Below are 25,450 nucleotides of genomic sequence, written 5' to 3' on the forward strand. Positions count from 1 at the left end.
TAAGATTTCATTATTATAATTGTGTTTCTAATTGAATCTATATCAGTTATACAATGGGTTCTCAACTCATTGTTGTTGACTAAATTTGAAGTAACTCACACTCTTGATCGGGTTGGCATAGTGGAAGCTCGATCAATCTACTTTGTCACCCTTTATTTATATTATTAAGTAGTTTCAATATTTCTTAGTATTATAACTATCGAAACCACCTTTTGACAACAAAAATTAGTTGTCAACTTAAAAACGAAAATTGGAGTCGCCACCGATCATTTATTAGGGTGTGATCGGCTCACCTTAAAAATGATTTTGGTCTGTGAAATTTGAGAAAACAGGTTCGGGAGTCAGTTACGCACGAGGAAGGGTTAGCACCCTCGTAACGCCCAAAATTGGTACCGAATTGATTGTTTAATGTCTTAGTGTCGAAAATTTGAAAATATTTTAAAATACAATCCTTTTAACTTGAATAAATTGAATAATAAAACACTCTTATTTCAAAGAAATAAAATGTCACACCCAGTGAGTTAGGGCGCAACATTTTTAATCTTCAAAATTAAGTTTATCTTTTGACTTTTAAAACCCATGCATGTTGAGAAGGATATTTGGTTATTTGGGTCAAATGAAAAATTAAAACCCAGTAAGTTAGGGTTCAATTTCCCAAAATTCCTAAATACAGAATATTGCCTTTATTTTTAGAAATCTTTAACTCAAGGTAGCAAAATATCATATCCAGTAAGTTAGGATCCAACATTTTGAAATCCCGAGAGAACTTTTTATTTTGAATCTGTGTGATTTTATTAAAAAAGGGATACTCGGCTATCCAAATTTAACGAAAAGAATTGAAGCCCAGTAAGTTAGGGTGCCATTCTCTCGAAAATTGTGAACACCGAGTATTTTGAAAGTTTTTGAAATAAAAAGATTCTCAAAACTTAAACCATATTAAGCATAATTTTTGAACAAATAAAGCATGATGGAAATGATAATATGCAATGCGAAGTCATAATTCGTAAACCAAAAAAAAGTACTCTAATGGATGACAAATCATTGATAAGTACAAATAAGCGATACAATACACATAAGAGCAATAGTCACATATCCTGTAAATACAAACATTAATCTTTGCGAGCCAAGAAAAATACCAAACAAATTAACAAATATGAAACGTGACAAGTTTTTGAAATAACTAAAAATAAATAAACAACATGCAAGAAAGGAAATCATAATCAATAAATTATATGTACAAAAATGAAAGTTTGAAGTAAATAAAAAATATAGGGTTTTTAATATATATATATACTATGTGAAACAAAAATATCTAAATAAGTTTTAAAGTAAATGTTTCATATGAAGAAAATCAAAATGAGTAATATATAAAAAATAATATATATATAGATATAGATATATAGATATGTTAATTTAAATAAATAATACATATGGAATGAAAAACTCAAAATAAATAGTAATATATATGATAAAGTATGAAAGTATTAACTTATAGATTTAAAAATATAGGGATATAAAAGAGAATAGAAAACCAATATTATAAAACTATGAAAGGTGTACAAATTATATCAAGTTAATAAATAAATGACAAAATAATAAGTACTAAATGTACGTGCTAAAACTTGCAAATTTAAAATAATAGTACATCAAAACTTAAAGAGTGTTAATGATAAACTTAAAATAATACTAAAATCAAATATTAAGATAATATTAAACTTAAAATTAAATGTATATTAAAAATAACAACATAATAAATGGGCGGATTAAATCAAAATGATAAGGATTAAATTAATTTTAAGACCGAATTAGAGAGAAAAAAATGGAAATAAAATAAAGCGGAGGGCTAAATCGTGACGTGCGAATAACATGAAGATCGAATGGGAAATATTCCCTTTCCTCAAAATGCGACGTCTTTAGTAGGGACTAAATTGAATCAAGAATCAAATACACGACTAAAATTAAAAGGAAATAAAACATCAAAAGACCAGATCAAAATGTATCTGAAAGGAGGAGGGGTCGCATGCGCAAATAGCCCAATTTACAGAAATGCGCGGATCCTTCCCCGGGTCAAGTCACCGTGCGGGTCGCTGAGGTTAAATGATCAATACGGCACAGTTTTAGAGCCATTGAATCAGGCACTAAATGTTGTCGTTTTATGCACAATATAAAAGCTATCCAAAACCCTAAAATCATAATCTTTTCCATTGTCATTGAACCATCAGAAATAAAAACCTAAATCCTCTTGCATTCCTTCGCTCCCTTCAAACCTAAAACTTCGTTAGACTCCGATTTGGACGGAGTAAATGAGGTTTCAACGACGCTTGCACGAAGGTAAGTTTCTTGCCTCCTCTTCTATTTCTTTCCTTTTTTTTACATACAATGAATCAAAACAGAAGGAAAAAAAGCAGAAATAAAAAGAACTCCGGTCACCTTAAAAGAAATTCTGATTTGCGTTTGAAATTTTTGATTTTTTTATTGATTTCGTATCCAATGTTTAACCCTTTGCAATTTTTTTAATGGCTTTTTATAACCGAAATGAAAAAAAGAATCCCCCCGAAACCCTCTATTTTCCTATTTTTTTCTCTAATATTTGTTATTGTGTTGGCATATTGTTGTTGTTGCTTTTCCATTTGCTGCAGGTACGGCCTGAAGGAGAAGAAGCACACATGCGAGGAGGCGCAGCACGCGCGGGAGGGGGGCCCGATTGCTGTGGCACTAGATGCTGCTGTTACTGCCTTAAGGTTTCTAGAAACTATTTTGGGAGTTGAGCCACATTGTTATTAGGCCACTGTTTTAGGAATTTAGATTGGGTCTGGGTTAAATTTTGGGTCTGGTGGATTTTTTTGTAATTTGGACTGTTTATTGGACTATTTAATTTTGGTTTTTTCATTTGGTTTATTTTACTAATGGGTCGGGAAAATTGAGCCTATTACAATAACTTTCTAAGATTTTTGAATTATTGACTGGATTTTATGGTTCTTATAATCTATCAAACGATTTTAACTATATTTATAAAAGTTGGTTTTCCTAGCAACGTTATTGTAACTCTTCGGACTTGATCTTGATGCCTAGGCCGGATTTGGAGTGTTATATATAGTGGTATTAGAGCCAGATTTGTCAACACTTGAATTGTGTTTTGGGCTCATAATGTATGTCAAAAGGTAGTTAAATGAAAATAAGATATCTGAGTCATAATGGACTCACTAATGTCGAACTTAAATGATACAAGAAGAGTTTAAACTAGAGGTGATCATGGGCTGAGTCGGGCTGGGACCAGAAAAATTTTTCGGCCCGCATCCTAGGCCTGGGCCCGGCCCGGCCCGAAATATGGGATTGAAATTTTGTCCAGGCCTAACCTAGGAAAAAATTCCTAAGCCCGAGCCCGGCCCGGCCCGGCCCTTTTTTTAGTAAACACCAAAATTGTATAAAAAAACCTGCAAAGTATAATCAACCAACCAGTATAATCAACCAACCAGAATATCCATACATTAACCAATCAACATATTTAATTTTAAAACAAAGTATAAATTGTAAGCTAAATTAAATTTTCAACAATTATAAAGGAAGTATCCTAAAAAGCAACCGAAGAAACATCATCCTCATCGTCCTTTTTGCAACCAATTTATTATATTCGAAAATGTATTTTAAAAATAAAAAGAGTATTTTAAAAATGCTTTAAAATAAAAAAAATAAAAAAATATATTTATTATATAAATACTAAATGTCTAATGGGAAATGGGGAAATGGGAAATGTATTTTAAAAATAAAAATATTTATTTATTTATTATATATTCGGGTCGAGATGGGGCAGGCCCAGGCCAAAAAAGTTTTGCCCAAGGCCCGACCCATTTTCTAAACGGGCCTCATTTTTTGTTCAAACCCATATTTTGAACCTATATTTTTACCCGAACCCTCCTATATTTCGGGTGGGCCATCGGGTTGGGCCGGGCTGCTCAACCCATGATCACCTCTAGTTTAGACTACATCTATAAAATTTTAATTTATAGGTTCATCCTGGATGTTCTTTTCAAGTATTTATTAAAAAAATATTTATTTTGAAAAATTATTTAGAAATTATTATGAATCATAAGAAATTATTAAAATGTCATAAAATATTTCAATAATTTTTAAAAATTATTTGAGAAAAATCATGTCTAGGGTTAAACTTGTACAGCGATTTGTCTAGGTTCAAATTCACCTAGACAAATGGTTGTTTGAGTTCAATCATGGACATGTTTTTTCAAATAAATTTTAAAAATTTAAGGATTTTTATTTTGAAATAATTATTAAATTAATAGTTTTAATAGTTTTATAATTTCTTATAATTGTTAGTAATTTTTAAATAACTTGTTAAAAATAAATAATTTTTTTTTGAAAAACCACATCTAAGATTACAAATTGATCACCATGTTTTTTTTACATCCTTAATAATTATTTGTGTATAATTTTATGCTGTAATTATTTTTCTGTATCATATTGTGTCTTGTTATCGTAGTATAGCAATTTTTGCTTGCAAACTTTAGGACCAGTTTTGGACATCTTACCTATGTTTTTATGTTTGAGATATTATGCCTAAAAAAAATTAAGATGAAAACTCGAAAAGGGCATCTTGATAAACAAAAAGGATTAGGATGAAAACCTGAAAGGGCGTCCTAATGAAGCGGGTTCGGACTTAAGGAGCAAGACGACTTGAACGGGGAGTCAAATGGCGAAGTTACAATATTTGAGGCATTCTCAGAAGCTCAAAATCTTCTATAGAGGAAGCCATGCTCGAAAAGATCCTTGACGAATAAACGTGGAGAAGTTCATGCGTTGGATATCTAGAGAATTCGTGGTCATTCAATTCATTTCTTTTCTTTGTGAACTTTTCTTTATTAAACTATTCATTGTCAATTTTCTTTGTCTATTGCTTTTAAAATAAAATATAAACGTGATGTTTTCCCTTCATGCTTACTTTGCCATTTTTCAAGCATCTCATGTTTGGTTCATTTAAATAATAAATAGTAAAGTGACATACTTTAAACAAAAGGAATGTTGAGCATTACCTAGATGATAAATTGATAAGTCTAAGGGCCCCGAAGCAAGAACAAAGTTCAACAGGGGCAGGGGGTGATATACGAAAATGTGGGTTACTCGCAAAACTTGAGGATGAGTACAAAACCTGAGAGAAAGTCAAGAATTGAGGCAATGAATGCGAGCCCTCACGAAAATTAAAAAGGGGGGCACATGACAAACAACCCAAGGTGCATGGCATGATCACGTAGGCATAAAAGCATCTAGGACAAACACGTGCATATTATAATAACATCATACATGACATATACAGGTATTCTTGTAGAGCAAGAGATTTTGGGGGCAGCTGCATTGAATCGATGCAAAAGAAGACTTTCGAGTTTCACTTGATAATCTTTTTGAAATTCTAATTTTCTCAAAATTATTTCTTTCAATTTATGTTTTTCAAAAATCAACTCATAATGCGAGAGGTGAGTTGAGCCTTAGGTCGCATGCTAAGGTATTTTCAATTTATGTTTTTCAAAAAAATCAACTTATAATGCAAGAGGTGAGTTGAGCTTCAGGTCGCACGCTGAGGTATTTTCAATTTATGTTTTTCAAAAAAATCAACTCATAATACGAGAGGTGAGTTGAGCCTCAGGTCACACACTAAGGTATTTTCAATTTATGTTTTTCAAAAATCAACTCATAATCCGAGAGGTGAGTTGAGCCTCGGGTCACACGTAGAGGTATTTTTCAATTTATGTTTTTTTTTTAAAAAAATCAACTCATAAATACGAGAGGGAGGTGAGCCTCGGGTCGCACTCTGAGGTATTTTTCAATTTTTGTTTTTTCAAAAATCAACTCATAATCCGAGATGTGAGTTGAGCCTCGGGTTGCACGCTGAGGTATTTTCAATTTCTGTTTTTCAAAGATCAACTCATAATTAGAAAGATGAGTTGAGCTTCAGGTCGCACACCGAGCTAGTTTCGATTTCTGTTTTTCAAATAAAAATAAAAATTTTGGACAACTGAGCAAAATTTAGCACTTTTAAGTCTTTACCCTATCCCTATTTCATAGTGATGAGCAAAGAGGGGCAACTGTAATAACTAAATTTTGCCCAGTTTGGGTTTCAGGCCGGGCTAGTCTCATATGGGCCCAGGCCCATCGGGATTTAATTTTGGGTTTTTATATATATATTTTTATTAATTTTAAATAATAATAATAAAATTTGAAAAATACAAAAAAATTTAAATTACATTTTGACCCATAACTTTTCAAAATTACATTTTGACCCCTAAACTTTCCTAAAATTACATTTTAACCCCTAAAATTTCCCAAAATTACACTTTGGCTCCAAAAGTTTTGCTGTGTTTGCAATCTGGTCTTTCTGGCAGCCAAGCGCGGTTTGCACACCTACCCCCTATTTTCCGACCATCGGCCTAGGGCATGGCCTCCCTCCTTCCTAGCCACTTAATCCCTGCAAAAAAAACCATAAAAAGGGGTTTTTACCCCCAAAAATCGGCCAACAATCAACAACAAAAAAGAGGAAAAAATCAAAAAAAAAAAAGAGAGGAAAGAAGATAGAAAAAAAGAGAAGGAAAAAGAGGGGAGTGTTGGCACCGTCGCACCACGGGTGGAGGAAACGGTGGCGGCGACTAGGGTTTTGTGGAAGAAGAAGATGAAGAAGAAGAAGAAGTAGAAAGGAAAGAAAGAAAAAATAAAAAATAATAAAACAGTTGGGTTGACCCGACCTGAAGACCCGAATCCGACTCGGATTCGACCCGCGGACAGCAAGCTCCAGCAGGCTAGCAGCAGCCAGCCCAGCAGCAGAAAAAAAAAAGAAAAAAAGCCCGAGTTGTGTAACCCGTTCGATCAAGCCGTATTTTTGGGCTTTTCGGTAATTTTTTTACTTACTTTTAATTTAATTCATATATTTTGATGACATCTCATTTTTAATATTATTGGCATTTTTTTAACATTTGTTTTTTTTAATTTTAGAAATATTTTATTTATAATTTTTTTTAATTTAAATAATTTCAATAAATAAGGCAACGAATCGATTTAGCATCAAGCCGTTGATTTCATCACTATGTTGAATGAATATCATTGGCTCATGTTAAATACGGGACGCCCTTCTAAAATATCGAGAAATTCAAAAATTCTCGTGTTTTAAAATGAAATGTTTACTTTTGTGATTACTTGTAAATTATTGAAATACCATTTTTAAAATGTGTATAATACCATAATATGTAATTTATCGAAATTTTCGTTTTTTTTTAAATTGGATCACGATTAAATATTAAATTGAACTCGTATTTTTAAAAATTAAGACAACGCGCGCTTAACGATATACCAATTTCGGGCGTCACGAGGGTGCTAATACCTTTCTCATGCATAACTGACTCCTGAACCCTAATTTTCTCTGGATTTTGACGTGGACCTAAAATTGACTCTTTTTTGGAAAATTTTAAAGATAAGTTTTCTTTTAAAAAGAGAATTTATTAGGTGTCTGATCACACCTAGAAAAAGATCGGTGGCGACTCTTTTTTTTTAAATAATATTAAAATTAAGACTCTGTTTTCAAATTTTCGAAAATCGAATTGACTAGCGCCCGTGTAAAATTTTTAGGTGGCTACATCCTTAATAATTATTTTTGTATAATTTAATGTTGTAATTATTTTTCTGTATCATATTTGTGTCTTGTTATCGTTGTATAGCAATTTTTGGTTGCAAACTTTAGGAGCAGTTTTGGACATGTTACCTACGTTTTTATGTTTCTAAGTGTTTGAAATAATCCGATCCAATTAGATGTTTAAGTCTCTTTGGGGTAATATATTATGGGTCCAAATAAGGAATTTGTAGCTTAAGCTTAAGATATGATAAAAATATTAAAATAATTACAAGAATTGATCAAAAAAAATTGCAAAATCCTTTGACTCCAATTCCATAAAATCATATATAGATATATATATTGGAAGTTGAGCATTGAATTGACTGCTTGGTTTAGATGGTAGCAGTTGGATGAATTTTGAATAACAAGTAAGGCTGCTACGTAGTGTTCAAAGTCCAAGGGGAGCATTTTATAAATAAATGTACCACTTCAAACTTTTATAGGAATAAATTGGATGGAATGATAGATATATGTAACATCTTGCTTAAATTTGATTATTTTTCTATAATTTAAAAAAAAAGAAAAGAAAAGAAAAACCAAACAAGTCCAACTTGTGTATTTAACAAATCAAGACTATCCAATCCAACATGCTTTTAATGAATAAATAAAATCGTCAGTCTATGACATTTAAATAATAATAATAAAAAAGTGAAGACCAAAAGGGAGATGGATACTTCAGTTTAGTGTTTAAATTCTAAGTCAAGAATTTTATAGAAACATAGACAAGTTTGCTGTATTTCTTACAAAATACATTACATAGATAGTGAACCATTTCACACTTTACGTTACCCCATTTTCCTTCCGGGAAGCTACCCACGGTCTAGCTAAAAATTAACCATTACTTCTAATAAAATAATTCAAATTTTTTTTAAAATTTTCAATATTATAAAATATTAAGAGTTTAAAATAATTTTTAAAAAATTCATTTTTTAAATATCTAATAATAATATACCACTTTAAATTTTTTAAAAGAATTTATAATTGATATTATACACTTTCTAACACTAGATCAATTCTCTTCAATAATATTTTAATTTTTATTATTGTTGATTAATTAAATAAAATTAATTTGAAAAAATTAAATAGATTTAACAAATTATAATAATGTAAGGTTTATGAATTTTTTTTTCAACTAAATTTATGATTTATGGTATATATGGTTATTTAGTGTCTAAAGAGTCTAGGGTTCTGGATTTTAGAATTTTATATAAAATAGATTAATTTTATTAATTTTGGAGTTAATAATAATAATAATTGTACAAGCCCAAATATGCCCGGGCCCAAGAAAATAAATAGACCCAAACATGCCCAGCCCACTAAACCTAGCCCAAAATTCTCAAAGAGCAGAAAACCCTAAGCAGTGGCAGCAAACTGGCGCCGCAACTGCTGCCCTTTTGCGCACCTCCGCAAGACTCGGAGTCGCACTCCTCGCGCACCTCCGCAAACGTCGCTTCGCACGCCTTTAGCCATGCCTGCAGCAACAAACGGAAACAAACAACAACGAAATAATAGGAATAACATAAAATATTTTATTATTTTGTATTTTATTTTTTTATTTTCGGTTATATAAACCAATTGTAAAGAAAAGAAAGAGGCAAAAGTTTTACCCCATATCGGCGCCGTTGAACCTTCATCGCTCCGTCACAATCGGAGTTTGAAGGAGGCTTGGGGGCATGAACGGCGGCATTAAGTGGGGGTTTGGGTATGAAAACCCTAGCAAAGGATTTCTCTGCTGTTTGGTGCAAAAAAAAAGAAGGGAAAATGAGTTGTTTTTTGGGAAATTTTGGGTTTTGTAACGATTGCAAAACGGCGTCGTTTAGGGCCTGTTTCTGTGGCCCCAAAACGGCGCCGTATAGGGCTATACCCGTGCGGTGACCCGACCCGGGGAGGATCCGCGAGTCATGGGCCTAAATGGTACATTTTCAAGTTTGGTCCCTTGATTTTTAGAAGCATGTTTAAATCAACTTTTTATTTCTTTTGATTTTGGCCACGGGTTTTATTTTTGTTTCAAATAAGTCCCTATTACGGCGCAGTGTTTTAGAGGGGCGGATTATTTCTATTTTGGCCCCTCTTGTAACTCGCGTGTTGCAAATCAGTCCTCTGTCTGATTTTAATTTCATTTATTTTTTATCACTATTATTGCATCATTTGTTATATTATTTATATGCATTTTATAATATATATATTTTTTTTAACGCTTATAAAATGCATGCAAACATTTTGTACATGCAAACATTTTTAATACGTATATATATTTACACATTTTAGTTTCATTTTTTTTACAATATACATACATACAGGAGGTTTTTTTTTATTTTTTATTTTCTTTTAAATTCCCCCCACTTTTTCGTTTTAATTCAATTTAGCCCATTTTTTTTAGTTTTTATCACAATTACGCCATACTATTATCTTGTTTTATTTTATTTACTACTATAATATTATATATTATTATTATTATGCGCATATGCATGTTAGTATGTATATACTTTAATATTTTAAATATATATATCTATTGTATGCACATTGTATTATTACTTTGTTTCATAGTTTTTTTATACATATAAATATACATACATACATTTTTTAAAAGATTTTGTTTACATACACTTTTTATTTTTTTTAAATTATTATAAATATTTTTTTAGTTCATGTATCCCATTATTTTATATACATATTGTACATATATGTATGTATTTGAATATATACGTATGCGAATTTTCACGATTGGTCTATGTATATATACTTATACATTTCGTTTTTCTTGCCTTTGTAAATATGTACACATTTGCATATTTTCATACTTTTATTTTTATTTTTATTTTTTACAATTTTTATTACATATATACATGCATACTTTTAGAAATTATTATAAGTTTGTTGTATATATTTCTTCACTTACCCTTTTAATGTGTACACTTATATTTGTGTGCTAAGTATGGGCCCACTCGTATTTTCGAATTTGCTTGGATATTGTACTTGTATATATATTTTGTAAATACATTCTCATATATGTTTTACATTAAAGTTTTTGTTTCATATCGTACATTAACTTTAACATACCTTTTTAGAAAATACATTTTGGTTTTAACTATACATCAAGATTATTTTCTTGATTCAACGGTTTTTTTTTGAATAAAAGCAATATTTGAAGTTTGGGGATTTTCGAAGGAAATTGAACCCTAACGTATTGGGTTCAGATTTTCTTCGTTAATCTTAAATGACCGAGGATATTCTTTATTCAAAATGCATGAGTATAAAAATCATTTTTGGGAACTTAATATGTTGTGCCCTAACGTATTGGGTGTGGCATGTTACTTTCTCGAAATGAAGATTTTCGCATAAAATAAAAGTGATATTCAAAGTTCGGGGATTATGAGGAATCGTACCCTAACATATTGGGACTCGATTTCTTTACATGACTTGAACAATTGGTTATCCTTTTGCAAATTTCATCATTCAAGCTTATTTTAAAATCTTTTTTAACTTTCGACACTAAGACATCAAATAATCAATTTGGTACCGATTTTGGGCGTTACGAGGATGCTAACCCTTCCTCGTGCGTAACTGACTCCCGAACTCGTTTTCTCAAAATTCGTAGACCAAAATCATTTTAAGGTGAGCCGATCGCACCTTAATAAAGGATCGGTGACGACTCCAATTTTTATTTTTAAAGTCGACAACTAAAATTTTTGTTTTCAAAAAACGGTTTCAACAATAATAATAATAATAATAATAATAATAATGATAATAATAGTTAGTTTGATGTTTCTTGGTGCAATATATTATTCATGCACTCTTAAAAATTATAATGTGGGATGTTATTATTAGGTGCCTAAAAAGTAACTTTGTAGGACCATCTTAATATAAACCATTTTAAAAAATTTAAAAATTCCAAAAAATATTTAAATTTTATGAAATTTATTTAGAAATTATTTAAAAGTATATATTTTTAAGAAATTATTAAAAGACAATAAAATATTTCAATAACTTTTTAATGATTATTTAAGATAAATCATGTCTAGAATTGAACCTAAACAACTATTTGTCCAATTTAAATGCGTCTAGATAAATTTGTTGTTTAGGTTCAATCTTGGACATGAGTTTTCAAATAATTATTAAATATTTAAAGATTTTAAAATGAAAATTTTAAAGAAGACAATAAATATTATAAAAAATCTTCATTTTGAAGTTTCAAAACTTTTATATAAATTATCATTCAACCTTTTTTTTTTCGGTTTTACTTTATTTTTGGTTTTAAATTTTAAAAGGTAATATTTTATTTTTCTTTAAAATTTTATGTGGCATTTAATAATTAAATTAATAGTCTCAATAATTAAAAATATTAATTAATATAATATTAATAGTTTAAAACTGTAATTAGACTATTTTTAAATTTGCAGGTTAATATAAAATGTTGGTCGGAGATTTCTAGTGAAATTACCTCAACATTAAAATGTTTTTATTTTATTTGGAATTCATGGGGGACTACCTGATGTTATTTAGAAAGAATCTAGCAGAAACTAAAGCTAAGTAATCACAAAAGCTTGAAACTCTTTCTTCTTTAACCTCGCTACTTTTGGTTGTTCGATGTTGAAAAAGAATGCAAATGAAAGAAAGCTTAACGTGTTTTTGGTTGGGTGTAAAAATGGAAGAATAGAGGAAGAAAGTGACAAAAATGGAAAGAAAATAAAATGGATAGATTATATCATTATTCATTAAACTATGAGAGCACGTTTGGTTCGCTGTATTGGATTAGAGGTGTATTGGATTAGATTAGAGGTGTAATGGAATAGAGGTGTAATAGCAAATCAACTGTTTGGTTGAATGTAATGGAATAGAGGCGTAATAATAAAACTGTGTTTGGTTGAATGTAATAGAGGTGTAATAGCATAATGGAGAAAACTAAAATGACCAGAATACCCTTAGCATAAATTTGTTTTGGTAAATGATTATTGTTATTGTTATTTGAATTTTAATAAGATTATTTATTATCAAAAATAAATAATTTAATCATATTTAAACATAATTATTATTTAATATATTTTAATTAAAATATATAATTTAATAAAATGGTTAATAATTAGCAAAAATTTGTTTTGGTAAATTATTTTATTTAAATTTTAATAAGATTAATATCAATAATAAATAATTTAATCATATTTAAACATAATTATTATTAAATATATTTTAATTAAAATATATAATTTAATAAAATTCTTAATAATTAATATTCTTATATGAATTTACTCAAACCATAATATATGATACTGTAAAATATAAATTAACATAATTATTATTAAATATATTATAACTATATTTGCTGCAACATCATAGAAATTCAATACCGTAAATCACTCCAATTTTCCTATTTAAACTCTATAACTATATTTGCTGCAACATCATAGAAATTCAATGGAAGCAAACTAGACTAAAAGCAGATAATAGCCAAATGTTTCCATTTTTTCTTTTTCATGTTTTTAAGATGCAGGCATACATTGAAAGCAGATATGCACACTTCAGGCACAGTATTCATCATACAATTTGAAGAAAAACACTGCTACAAACAACGGCTTTTAGATAAACTTTACAAAGGTAAACACATTATTAGCACAAATTCATAGCGGCCACCTGTTGGAGAGATCTTGGCTGATGATCCGATGACCCAGAACCAAGCTATGACTGATCCTGATGCCAGACCAACTACTAGAAATAACACCATAACGATGCCAGAAGTCTCTGCGTGTTGTATCTGGACAGATTTGGGAGCCATGATCATTAACACACTTGTCAAGTAGCCATTAGTTAGACCTAGATTTGCCATTTCAAACTAAAACAAAATCCCATGATTTGCCACAAGTTAAAGACCAAGTCTCTCAATAAGTGCCACTTCAAGATCTCATTTTCTTTTGACATAACTCTTAAAATTCATTTTTACTATGCTTTTCCCTTCAAAACAAACTTTAACATGTTTCTGCATTCCTATTTGTTTAAAAGAAAGATCCATGCAATTTCCTTATTAAAAATAATTCAGCTTCGCAAAACACTGGTTCTCATGCAATTGATCAAAAACATGATTTACAGTGACCTGCAATAGGTCAATCCAAAATGCATTTAAGGTTAGCAACCTGCCTGCAGCAGCAAATGACCATTTACATGCAAAACTATGGCATATCAGAGTAGATATTCAATGGCAAGAAAATGAAAAGTTTCTAGCAATAACCAGTACGAGAACACACCCTAAAACCATCGGTGTGAGTATATATAAATAACATTAGAAAGCAGCAAATACAGGAACCATCACAAGTGGATGTGCATTGTGCATAGTGCAGAGACTGGAAACAATGACTAACAGTCTAAAACAATCAACTACAATGTTGTCTGTTGTATTGAGACAGTATTGGAGTTATCCAACATAAGACTCGATTATTGCGAAGTAAAATCTTACAAACTGCTTAAAGAACCAATTTCATGAAGAAATACGGGATTATGAACCCAAAGTACATCAAAGATTTGATATGTGCCCTCAACTATACAAAATTTAACAATTAAGTGCCCACAATAGACATGGATACTTCCTCGAGCTCTTTTAAGTAAGGAACAACGTATTTCTCTCTGAACTTCTTGTCAGGCATCTTATAAATTGTAGTCATGCTAACTTTCCTTCTTAGCGAATTCTTACTTTCCAGAGTCTCAATAACCAGTAACCGAGGCTTCAGCCTACGCTCAAGGCTGCAAATAAGCACCATTGGGTGGCTTATTATAAATGAAATACCTACATTCGTTCTATTAAGCAAAAAGTCAGTGACTTGCTTAATCTTCCTTTCAGATACAACAAACACCTGTGGTGTCCTCCTAAAAGTAGACATGATATCATCTTCAGAGAAACCCAATTTCCTAAAAAGCTTCAATTTGAGTTCCCAATTCTCTTCACTCATTGAACTCAACATCCTAATAGCAGCAAGAAACATATTTGACTTCCTATCGAACCCCAAGGCATCCGCCCTTTCAACAAACTGCTTAATGCTCTCAGGTTTAAGCAAGAAAAATCTAGGAAAGCTGAACACATATGAAACAATTTGCGATGAACAAATCCCGCAATTTCTCAAGAACTCTATATTAGGCATCATAGTCTTTTGCAAATCAGATTTGAGAAACCAAGCAGAAGTTTTCAATAACTTAACAACATCATCATTCGATCCTAAAACAGTCTTTAAATCGGAAATAGAAGGTGCAATCCTATCATCCACGCTTCTAGTCAAAATCCAGGGATCACTAGCTACAATATCAGCAACATCATGTGTTGAAAATCCTAAATCCTGGAAAATCTTGAACTTGGGTTTAATGGTTTTCTCAAGACTAGAATATAGAAGGTTAGGCTTTCTTTTGACCACTGCTTCAATATGGGATTTAGAGAAACCGCTTTCTTTCAAGAAGGAAATTATAGTATCACACTTACGAGGATCCTTCACATAGGTTAGGGAAGATGCAGTCTTGACGGCAAGTTCAGGGGAAAAGCTGTGTTTCTCAACCAAAAATGGAGTTAGACCTGGGTCAACTCTGGAGTTAGCCGAGGCCCTTGTTGGTACCGGAAACCGGAGGTCACAGACCAGAACAATACTAAACAGCTAAATTTCTGAGCCTTCAAATAATGAAGAACAAGTTCCTTAGAAATAGACCAATGACTCCTTTAAGTACCAATCTAATAAACTTCACCAACTTTCAAGAATTCATGGATCAACAAAATTAAATTAACATCCATATCTACAGTTAGTCAAAAAGTTGGTCGTTAAATTACCAGAACCGCCGGATCCCGCAACGATAGCCTGCATGTAGCGTTCAGGCAATTCCCCAGCCACTCCAATGAGCCCACCTTGAACAAGCGCATCGCCTATACCCGCCAGAGCGAGAAGACCGACCGTGACGTAGAATTTGTCATACAATCCGACCTGACCCTTAATATAAACCGCATCCATAACAGGCACGACGAGCAGGGAAACCACGAAAATGCCCAAACCAACATTGATCCGCATGTAAGCTTTACTCTTGTGAGCATAAAATACAATGACCAAGAGGCAAGCGAGGCCGACGACCATGTAAACGACGGCGAAAACACGGTGGACGGAAGCTTCCGGGTAGAGGTAGGAAAAGTAATCGACGGCAGTGATGAAGCTATTCCATGGGAGGAGAAAGCCAACGCCCAAAGTGAAGTAGATGATGTAGCCCAAATTGAATTTATCTTCTGGTTATAGGAATGTGCGGAGGAGGAGGGCAGATTCAGAGTCGGGTTTCGGGCCTCCGCCGATTGCGGATGCATCGGGGAAACCCATTTCTGTTTTTGTTTGGTTTTGTTTTGTTTTTTTCCACCAAAATGCAACTGGGAGGAGAAATTATGAGGATAGAAGAGGAAAAGGTCGGGTAGGGAGGGAGGGTAAAACAGAGAGTTGGGGAGGGAAGCCAGACGTAATACCTATTACTCGATTTGGGAAGGGATTAGAAAAGCAGGGAATTTGGGGATTAGGTCGGGATTGTATTACGCCCGTAATACCTATTACAGCGAACCAAACGCCGGATTAGGGGCGTAATGTAATAGGCGCGTAATCGGTCAGTAATGGATTACCTAATACATTGAACCAAACACAGCGTGAGTTTTTTTAGTCATCCAATTTTAAAAAAGTTATAAAATATCATCCAATAATATTTTTTTTTCAATTTTATTGTTTTGGTCACCCAACTATCTTAGATTTTTGTTGTTTTCATGTTTACGTCAGATAAAAAAGGAAAAAAGAAATATAGGTGGGTGACCATTTTATAACTTTTTATAGTTAGGTGACCAAAGAAAAAAAAACTATAGTTGAGTGACTACTAATATAGTTTATCCAAATAAATTTGAAGTCTACTTGTTAAGGAAGAAAAGTGAGAGAAAAGAAAATAGAAAAAATCGTCATTTTCAATCCTAATGTATAAAAATTAATCTTTCCAATTTGGAGTAATTAAGAGAGAAAATAGGAGAGATGTGTCTCTTAAATTAAAATTATGCATTTCTCAACTATTTTATTTTCTTTACTCTTATTTTTCAATTCTACCAAGTAATTAATGGAAAGAAAATTACTTTCTCTTTCAATTTTTTTCATCTTTTATACCAAGCAAAATATTGGTATGATATTAAAATAAATTTGAAGCATTTGAAAATATTCTCCGCTAAGTAATAAGTAATTTTTATCAGCTTATCATTTTTTTATAAAAAAAATTCTATCAAACTATTTTTATTATCAAATTTATATAAAATACTAAAAATATTAACTTTCATTTCATTAAAATTTTTAATTGTTTATCGAACAAGATTTTGGTTAGTAAATTACTAATTGTACTTTTTTTAAGAAAAAAAATTCTACACTAAGCAAATTATAAAATATTAAACAATTTAAAAATTCAAGACATGATAAAATTTGAAGGCAAAGTCTAAAAATCCTTGTTCTTGTCTATGGTACTGAAATTTTTATTAGAGGTCTTCTGTCAAAGATGAAGAAGACATAATGAGTATTATAAAGGGTTTGAAGGGATGATATTTTCAGAAAAAATGGAGAATTGTGAAAGGAAACGATTGGACTAATTTGTAGGAATGTTGATAAATGCTAATGTTTTTATTGTTTGTTTGTTTCAGACGGCAAAGGTCAAATATGGGGGTTGGGCGAATAAGGACACAGGGAAAACGCCTGTTCAGGCGTTGGTTGTGGATTAATAATAAAACTAATTTGGAGAAACATGGCTTCGATTGGGGCATATAGGTAAGCTGAGGGAGCATTATTAGTCATTTCAAAAGGCATAAACATTATTTTATACATTCAAATCAAGTGAGTGCATTGAGTTGAGTTGAGATGATGGCGCTAGTATGGCCAAGGCTAATCTTGATAACTGTGTTGGTTTTAGAAGGTGCAGTGTGGAGTGATGGGTGTTGGGATGAAAGAGTGTCTTGCGCTCTAGCAACTTCATCCTTTCTTAAATGTTAAAAGGATTCAACTATTAGGGTTTAGATTGTTGTGAATGGGAATGGGTAGAATCCAACATCACCACTTGACAAGTCATTCAACTCTTTCTAGGCAATGGTGGTGTGTCATTGAAAGCACTAAAAATAACCTATACCTAAAATATAATAAAAATAATAGTATAAGAGAAGTAGGGTCAAATTTTCAGGGACTAGATCGTTAAAGCTTCTTGTTTTTGGAAATCCTGGGCATAGTCATGCCCAAGAAAAACGTCTTACCTGGGGAAAAAAACAGAATTAAAAATATGGATGAGTTGAAATTAAATAAATTGAAATTGTAATTGTAAAAAGAAACAGAGTTGAGGGATGGGGTTTTTCGATTTGAGGGATTCCAGCCTCCAGTTATCTCGATCCTTCTCATGACTGAATAAGTTAGTTATAGTCGAAGAGGACGCCTATGACCACCAGCTCCACTTAGGTTATAGCCTTACGATCTAGTGGAACTTGACTCTAGCCAACCGTCACTTTTGTGGGATCGTCTTACACTAAATCATCATTTCTCAATGGCGAATGCCACGCCATTTCGTCTTTTGGGCTCAACAACCTCTAACGCAGTAAGTTAAAATACTTAGTTGGTGAACCCTTCTAGTGGGTTCAAGATTGGCTCGGAATTGCTAAGTATTTGTAGCCATCGTGGATATCAAGTTCCTTACTTTTTAGAGGGTCATGTTGACCAATGTCCTTCTACTGGCGGCATCTATCATGTTCATTTCCATGGGCTTCAAGTCCTCATAGAAGTATTGGAGAAGTGACTATTCTATTATCCCAAGTTGTGGGCAACTTGCGCACAACTTCTTAAATTGCTCTCAATAGTCGTAAAGAGACTCCACTTCTTTTAGCCTTATCCCAACAATCTCCCTCTTAATGCAGCTGCGCATGATGCTGGAAAAAATCTGTTGAGAAACAAATGAGAAAGATCAGCCCAGATTGTAATAGATCTAGGAGGTATATAAAATAATCATTTCTTAGCAGAGTCTGCTAGGGAAAAAAGGGAAAGCACGTAATTTGATTTCATCCTCAGTTACGCCCTGAGATTTCATACTAAGACAAACCATATGAAACTCTTTTAGATGTTTTTGTGAATTTTCATTTTGCCATCCTCAAAAAGTCAGCAACAACTGGATTAATCCTAACTTAAGTTCAAAATTAGTATCCATAATAGGATACACAATGCATAATGACTGTTGTTCTGTAGGAGCTTCAGTCATTTGCTGAATCGTTTAAGCCATAGGTTATTGTGCTGGATTTCGGTTTATGCTACGCAAAATTTCTCGGAGTAGATCTGGTCATAAGAACAAGAAACAAGATTAGTATGTTATCAGTCCTCGGCAATGACGCCAAAAATTGGTGTGTCACTGAAAGCACCAAAAATAATCTATCCCTATGAAATAACGAAAATAATAGTATAAGGGAAGTAGGGTCAAATCCTTAGGGACTGGATCGCTACAACTTTTTGTTCCTCGAAATCCTGGGGACAGTTGTGCCCAAGAAAAACGTCTGACCTGAGAAAAAAAATAGAATTAGAAATATGGATGAGTTGAAATGAAATAAAGTGAAATTGCAATTGTAAAAAGGAAACAGAGTTGAGGGAATGTGATTTTCGCTTTGAGGGATTTTAGCCTACGGTTATCTCGATTCTCTTTTGGTTCAATCATTGGCTTTTAGATAATCCTTCTCATGACCAAAATAAGTTAGTTATAGTGGAAGTGAACGCCTGTGTCACAGGCCAAAGTGCAAAGCCCGTGACCATGGCACAAGATGCAACCCATGGAGGTCTATCGATTAGATGGGGAACATTTAGCCCATGAGAACTGACACAATTCAAAGAACTATTAGAGAAGCCTATCAGATTGAAGCCTGGTTGGCCCGATAATGAAGACGTGGCAACTTAGGTTAATTTTGGTAACTAATCTTAGAAGATTGATGGAATCATATCTTGTAAAGATTAGATTAGATTTGATATGGCATATCTTGTAAATCCCTAAAATCAAGGGATATGGTTAATCTTGTCTGTCGATGTAAATGTATCTTGATCGTCGGTTTTGGAGGAGCTCAACTATAAATAGACAACCTCCTCCTCATTTGTACTCATCCATTGTAAGTTGAATTCTTAAGAGTAATAGAATTTTTTGAGCATTTACTCAAACACTTTGTGTGCATTCTTTCTTTGACTTTCTGTTGTTCACTTGTAGCTTCTTTTGACACAATCGCTTCCGCTATACAAATTGGTGCCTTGGAGGAGTTCTAAAAGAATCCTCACTTTTGGGCGTAAAGGTTGACTTAGGCAAGTTTGGACGAACAGATCGCCTAAGGCTGCACGGATCACGAGATAAAATGTCTAGCCCTGTGACACCTGCGACCACTAGCTCCACTTAGGTTATAGCCTTACGATCTAGAGGAACCTGACTCCAGCCAACCGTCACTTTTGTGGGACTGTCTTACACTAGATCATCATTTCTCAATGACGAATGCTAAGCCATTTTGTCTATTGGGCTCGACAATCTCTGATGCAGTAAGTTAGCGAACCGACTCTGCAACCTTCCCAAAACATACAAAGCGGTCATTCCTTACACAAGATGAAAAGATTACTTTTAGAAGGATATGGACGGAAGCATTAGTCCCGTAATGCAGAGAAATGATGAATACTAGCTGAGAAGGGTTAAATGCGGGTTCTAAGCCTCATGAACTCTTTTTGAGGAATTTTGATAACCATTGGCTAGAGGATTTTAGTGACTCATGCGTTTAATTAAATAAAATTTTATTGAAAAAGAAACAAAAAGGCTAAGAGCCATAGGGGAAAGAGTTTTTTTTATAGAAGTGATGAGTGAATATGCATGTCACTTCATCCCTTATTTATAGTAACATAAAAAACCTAGTTTGTTCCTATTTAAACTATAGAAGATAATGTTTAAAATATACAATTTGAAATTAAATCTAAACAATATCATAATAATACTAAAAGTAAAATCCAAATTTAAATAAAGCCTTATGTTCATAAATCTCTTCTTTGAATTTTTGCCCCAAGTCTTCCACATTTTGTATTTTGGCACCACTTTTTCCCTATTTCGCGTGCTAACCTGTTTTATCTTTAAAGTCACGTTTTTTGCCCCCAAATTTCCTTTTGCCTTCAATTTAGTCCCTACAAGATAAAAAATCATAAACAACCCAAATTAGTAGGATCATACTCAAAATATATATGTAATTAACACATAAAAATATATCATTTTAGAATATTATCAAATGGCAGGTTGGATTATCTTGAATTCTTTAATGCCTCTTTGTTTCTTCCCTTTGAAGAATTGAGAAGTCTTGATCTCTCTTATAATTATCTAGTTGGTTGTCTGGAGAATGAAGGTACATAACTCTTTGTATTTTTATCTTTCTCAACTATCTCCCAATTGAGTTTATAAAACTCTCTTTTTATATTGCAGGGTTTGGAAAGCTATCCAAGTTGAGACTACTAGAGAATCTTGACTTGATTTGCAATAAATTCAATGATAGCACTTTATCATTTTTGAGTAAAATTACAACTCTCAAGTCTCTAACTTTAGGAGAAAATGACTTTTTTATAAGATCAAACTAATGGTAAAATTATAATATCATGTCTGTATGTATTGCTAATGTAAATAATTACTCATCTTCATAAATTTTATTTGTTTTACTATTTGTAGCACTATTGCAGTGGTTATCAAAACTTGGTAGTTTGGAAACTCTTGATTTAAGTGAAACCAAAATGAAGAACAACTTCTTGTTACATTTGGGTGGCCTTCATCTTTAATTAACAACTTTAATTCTTCAGCGAAATGATTTAGAAGGAACTATATATTCCTCTTCAGGGTAAGATTCCATAACTGTTTCCTTTAAAAAACATTGGACTAAGGTGAAGCTGTCATTTAATTGGTTTTGAATAGAGTTGTATAACTTAACTAATTTGAAGAAGCTGGATTTAAGTTATAATGACATTGAGAGCATAAGGAGTTCCAATGGTACTTATATTTACAAGTAGTTAATTACGCTTCCATGTATTTTATTAGATATTACTATATCATGCTTTGAAGTTGAAATCAAGCCAAAAGGAAGACAACTAATTAAGTTTGATCAATTTAGAAGAAATTGATTTGAGTGTTAATTGGTTCAACAACAGCAAACTAGCAGACTTTACTGGGTTTTCAAATCTAAATTCATTAGATATAAGATGGAATGAACTGAACGGATCAATAGATGCTAAAGGTAATATATATATATTATAACTTTAGGGTTAGTATTTAGTACATTAGTAGTATGCTTTTTTAATTTCACAAGCAACTTTAAAAAATTGATATATATCTTTTTTTAATATTTTACTACATCCTTCTAAGACATTTGTAAACCTTTTAACCTTATGTATGAAATTTAAAAATTTACCAAATGTTTTTACCTTAAAAAATTAGTTTAGTCTTAAATATAATCTCTTGTTAATTATTTGATCCGAAGCGGAAGACTAATTTTATTTGTGATTTTCCTAGAATTTTGTGGCTTGAGCAATATAGAGATCCTATACCTGAGTGGGAAATAAGGTGAACCAATTTTTTACTTCTAAAGGTTCGTATTAAAATTAATACGTAGCAAAAGTAATATTATTGCTATAGAAAATTTCATAACTCGAAATTCGACTTGTCTTGTGACTTGAAATTTGACCCGTAACTGACATCCTCGCAATCTCGCGAGGTGAACGCGAAGGAATGTCTCACGAGGCAGGCATGCGAATATTCCTCGCAACCTTACGAGGCGGGACCTCGAACACGTATAATGGTATTTGGGTGCGAATCCTATCAGAAAGACACGTCTACGATGCATGTCGAATCTAAAAGGAGACATGTTATCTTAAGTTATATGCATGGCACCTAACTACCCCTAACATATTACATCAAGAGAATGGTGCTTGAAGAACCGCTCCCTAGAAGGGCAGAGAAACAAACCTCAACAATTATATATATGGTTTTTTCCAAATACTTCCATTAATAAAGAGAAATGAAACTAACTGCATTTTGGTTGCAGGAAATATATTATGTTTGAGGAAGTTAAAGACCCTCTACTTAAGAAAGAGTTATTATTTTAACAAAGCTGTGGCTAATAACTATATACATAAATAGCAAATAATAGAGAAAAAAATCAATTATAAAGAGAATTGTTGTCTCTTTTTCTAAGTATAGAAAGAACTAACATGAAATATAAATAAATAAATACATCTCACATACTAAGTATTCAAATTTACTTCTCTTTCGTAATTTATTTTATCACAAAAATATTCTACACTTAAGTGTACTCACACGAAATTAAATCAAAATCAAATAGTTAAACCTTTAAATCTCAAAACACAAAAAGTAGTTACGATTTATACAATTCTACTTCTCATATCATGTTTATATATTTTACATTTTGCATAAATCTTTCTAGGTTCTAAAAAAGGAAATATAAATTTTGGCTTCTAAATTTGACAATTAGGTTCATTTGGTATTTGTACATTTTTTGGATCCATTTTGGCTCTTGAATTTTGTAACTAAGTCCATTTTGATCCCTGAACTTGAAAAATATAAAAATTTGGTGATATGGTATGGTACAACTTTAAAGTGTCATATTCAATGTTTTAATATTCGGATCGGTTGTTGAACAAGTTAGACCATCGATTCTCGATTCAACCGTCGAACCAAAAATAATTAAATAAATAATTAAAATTCCATAGAAATCTAAAAGAATTTAAAAAATAAAAAATATTTCTAAACCAGTTCAACTGTCAATTTTTGTTTTTGTTTTTTATTTTTTACTAATTTCAAGCAGTTTTCGAGTCAATTAGTTTCTACCCCTTTTTCAGATCATTATATTGATCAGTCCTCGGTCCAACCGGTCCAGTCCTATTCTAATAATATTGGTCACATCATCAAATCTAGACTAAATCCAAGTTCATAGACCAAAATGGATTTAGTTGTCAAGTTCAAGATAAAATGGTCCCAAAAAAAATACATGTATTAAGGTGGATCTAATTGCCAAATTCAGGGGCTAAAAATTATATTATCCCTTCTAAAACCATAAGATCTCACATTTATCATTATCCATTACTCTTTTCAAAATTTAAAATTTAATCTCTATAGTTTAATTTTGAGACGTTAAGTCTTTATCTTTTATTTATTTAAAAGTCTTGGGCCCACCATCCAATATTATCGTAAGAATTATTGATGCAAATTATAAAAAAAAAGGAAAAATAAAAATTTTTAGCCATGAAAGCACAGTTTTTATTAATTTAGTCCTGTATACATTATAAAAATAGACAACATTTTATTTTTAGCCATCAAATCTTATTTAATATGGGCTAAGTGAATGGTCCATGCTGTGGAGAAATCTTATTACCATTTAAAGAGTAAATAATATATATTTTTTAAAAATTTTTGAAGCATTTTATATTTTCATAAATGATTTTTTGACTTTCAAAAAACCATTTCGTAATTTTTGGATTTTTATAAGAGAAATATTATTTAAATTTTTTATTGGGAATACAAAGAAAATTAAAATTTTATAATTTTTATGTAATTTTAAAAAGTAAGGTCCAAATAAAAAAAAACCATAACCATTGAAAATTAAGTAAATGTTTTATTTTTTATAATTGTCATCATCAACAATATTTGTTTTTATAATTATCTCATCAACAAAACCAAAGTTCTTAAAATTAAAATATATTGGAAGTCAGTGTCTCAATTTATATGGATTAAATTTAAGTTTGTTAAACTATAGCAAATAATAAAAAAAGTGCAAGACAACAAATAACAAGAATAGCATTTTCTATGAAAGAGCAATACTATCAAATTAATGCTTATCATGCATGAAGATAACTAGGGTTTTTATACATGTCAATAAAGTCCGCTAACGGTAGCCACAATTGCATAATCGTTTTAACTGAACCTTAATAACCTTAACAGCTCTACTGATCTAATACTCTAACATTCTTCTAGTTTTCTGATTTGAGTTGAAACTTGACAACTTCAACTAGAGATAAAACTCAAAGAGCACTGCGAAATGAAGCAAACTATTTTGGTGCAATCGATTTTGTGAGAACATCAACCACTTGTTTTGCTGAAGGCACCAAGTTAACCTGAAGTATACTGTCAAGCACTTTCTATGAACAAAATGGTGATCGATTTCCACATGCTTCACCTTAACATGATGTGTGGGATTTCTTGGCAATGAGACCGTAGACGTGTTGTCACACCATATTATTGGTGATTGACGAACTACCACTCCAACTTCATCCAAGAGTTGCTTTATGTAACATCCCAAAAATTGGGTTAGAAGAAATTGGGTTAACGAAACCAAGCGTAGTTATGTCTTGATTTTGAGTTAGGATTTTGAAAACTTTGCAAAGTAAATTGATTTAGTTTAGTGGTTAAGTGCTTTGGAGATGTGCTTGAGGTCCTGTGTTCAAATCTCATCCTTGAAATTTTTGCTATTTTTGCCTTAACCTTTATCCTTAATCATCAGGCAGAAATTCTATTTTCGATCAACTAATGTTAACAATGAGTCTAGTGGTTCAGTGGTTAAGCTTCTTTGTACTTTCTACTCTTATGTTCAAGTTCTTGCAAAAGCAATAAGAAAAATGTTTTTTTCGAAACCATTTTTTGATAAAAGGGGTTGACTTTTTATCTAAAAACGAAAATGGAGTCGCCACTAATTCTTTTTATTTAGGTGTGATCGGACCACCTCATAATGTAATC

General features: G+C 31.7%; 1 protein-coding gene across 1 annotated transcript; it reads right to left on the reverse strand.

Annotated features, from left to right (window-relative positions):
- Positions 1–14,211: 14,211 nt before the first annotated feature.
- Positions 14,212–15,696, reverse strand: LOC121222054 (uncharacterized). The gene is made up of 3 exons (XM_041101940.1): positions 15,462–15,696; positions 15,362–15,365; positions 14,212–15,241 (listed from the first exon to the last, which is right to left on the reverse strand). The coding sequence occupies exons 1-3, from the start codon at positions 15,694–15,696 to the stop codon at positions 14,212–14,214; spliced, it is 1,269 nt and encodes a 422-aa protein (XP_040957874.1).
- Positions 15,697–25,450: the final 9,754 nt, after the last annotated feature.

The sequence above is a fragment of the Gossypium hirsutum genome, chromosome D10 (assembly GCF_007990345.1).
Source record: "Gossypium hirsutum isolate 1008001.06 chromosome D10, Gossypium_hirsutum_v2.1, whole genome shotgun sequence".
NCBI classification, from domain to species: domain Eukaryota; kingdom Viridiplantae; phylum Streptophyta; class Magnoliopsida; order Malvales; family Malvaceae; genus Gossypium; species Gossypium hirsutum.

What these genes read in the sequence shown, in the direction of transcription:
- LOC121222054 (XM_041101940.1), bottom strand. Translation starts at nt 15,696, where the DNA reads ATGCGGATCAATGTTGGTTTGGGCATTTTCGTGGTTTCCCTGCTCGTC.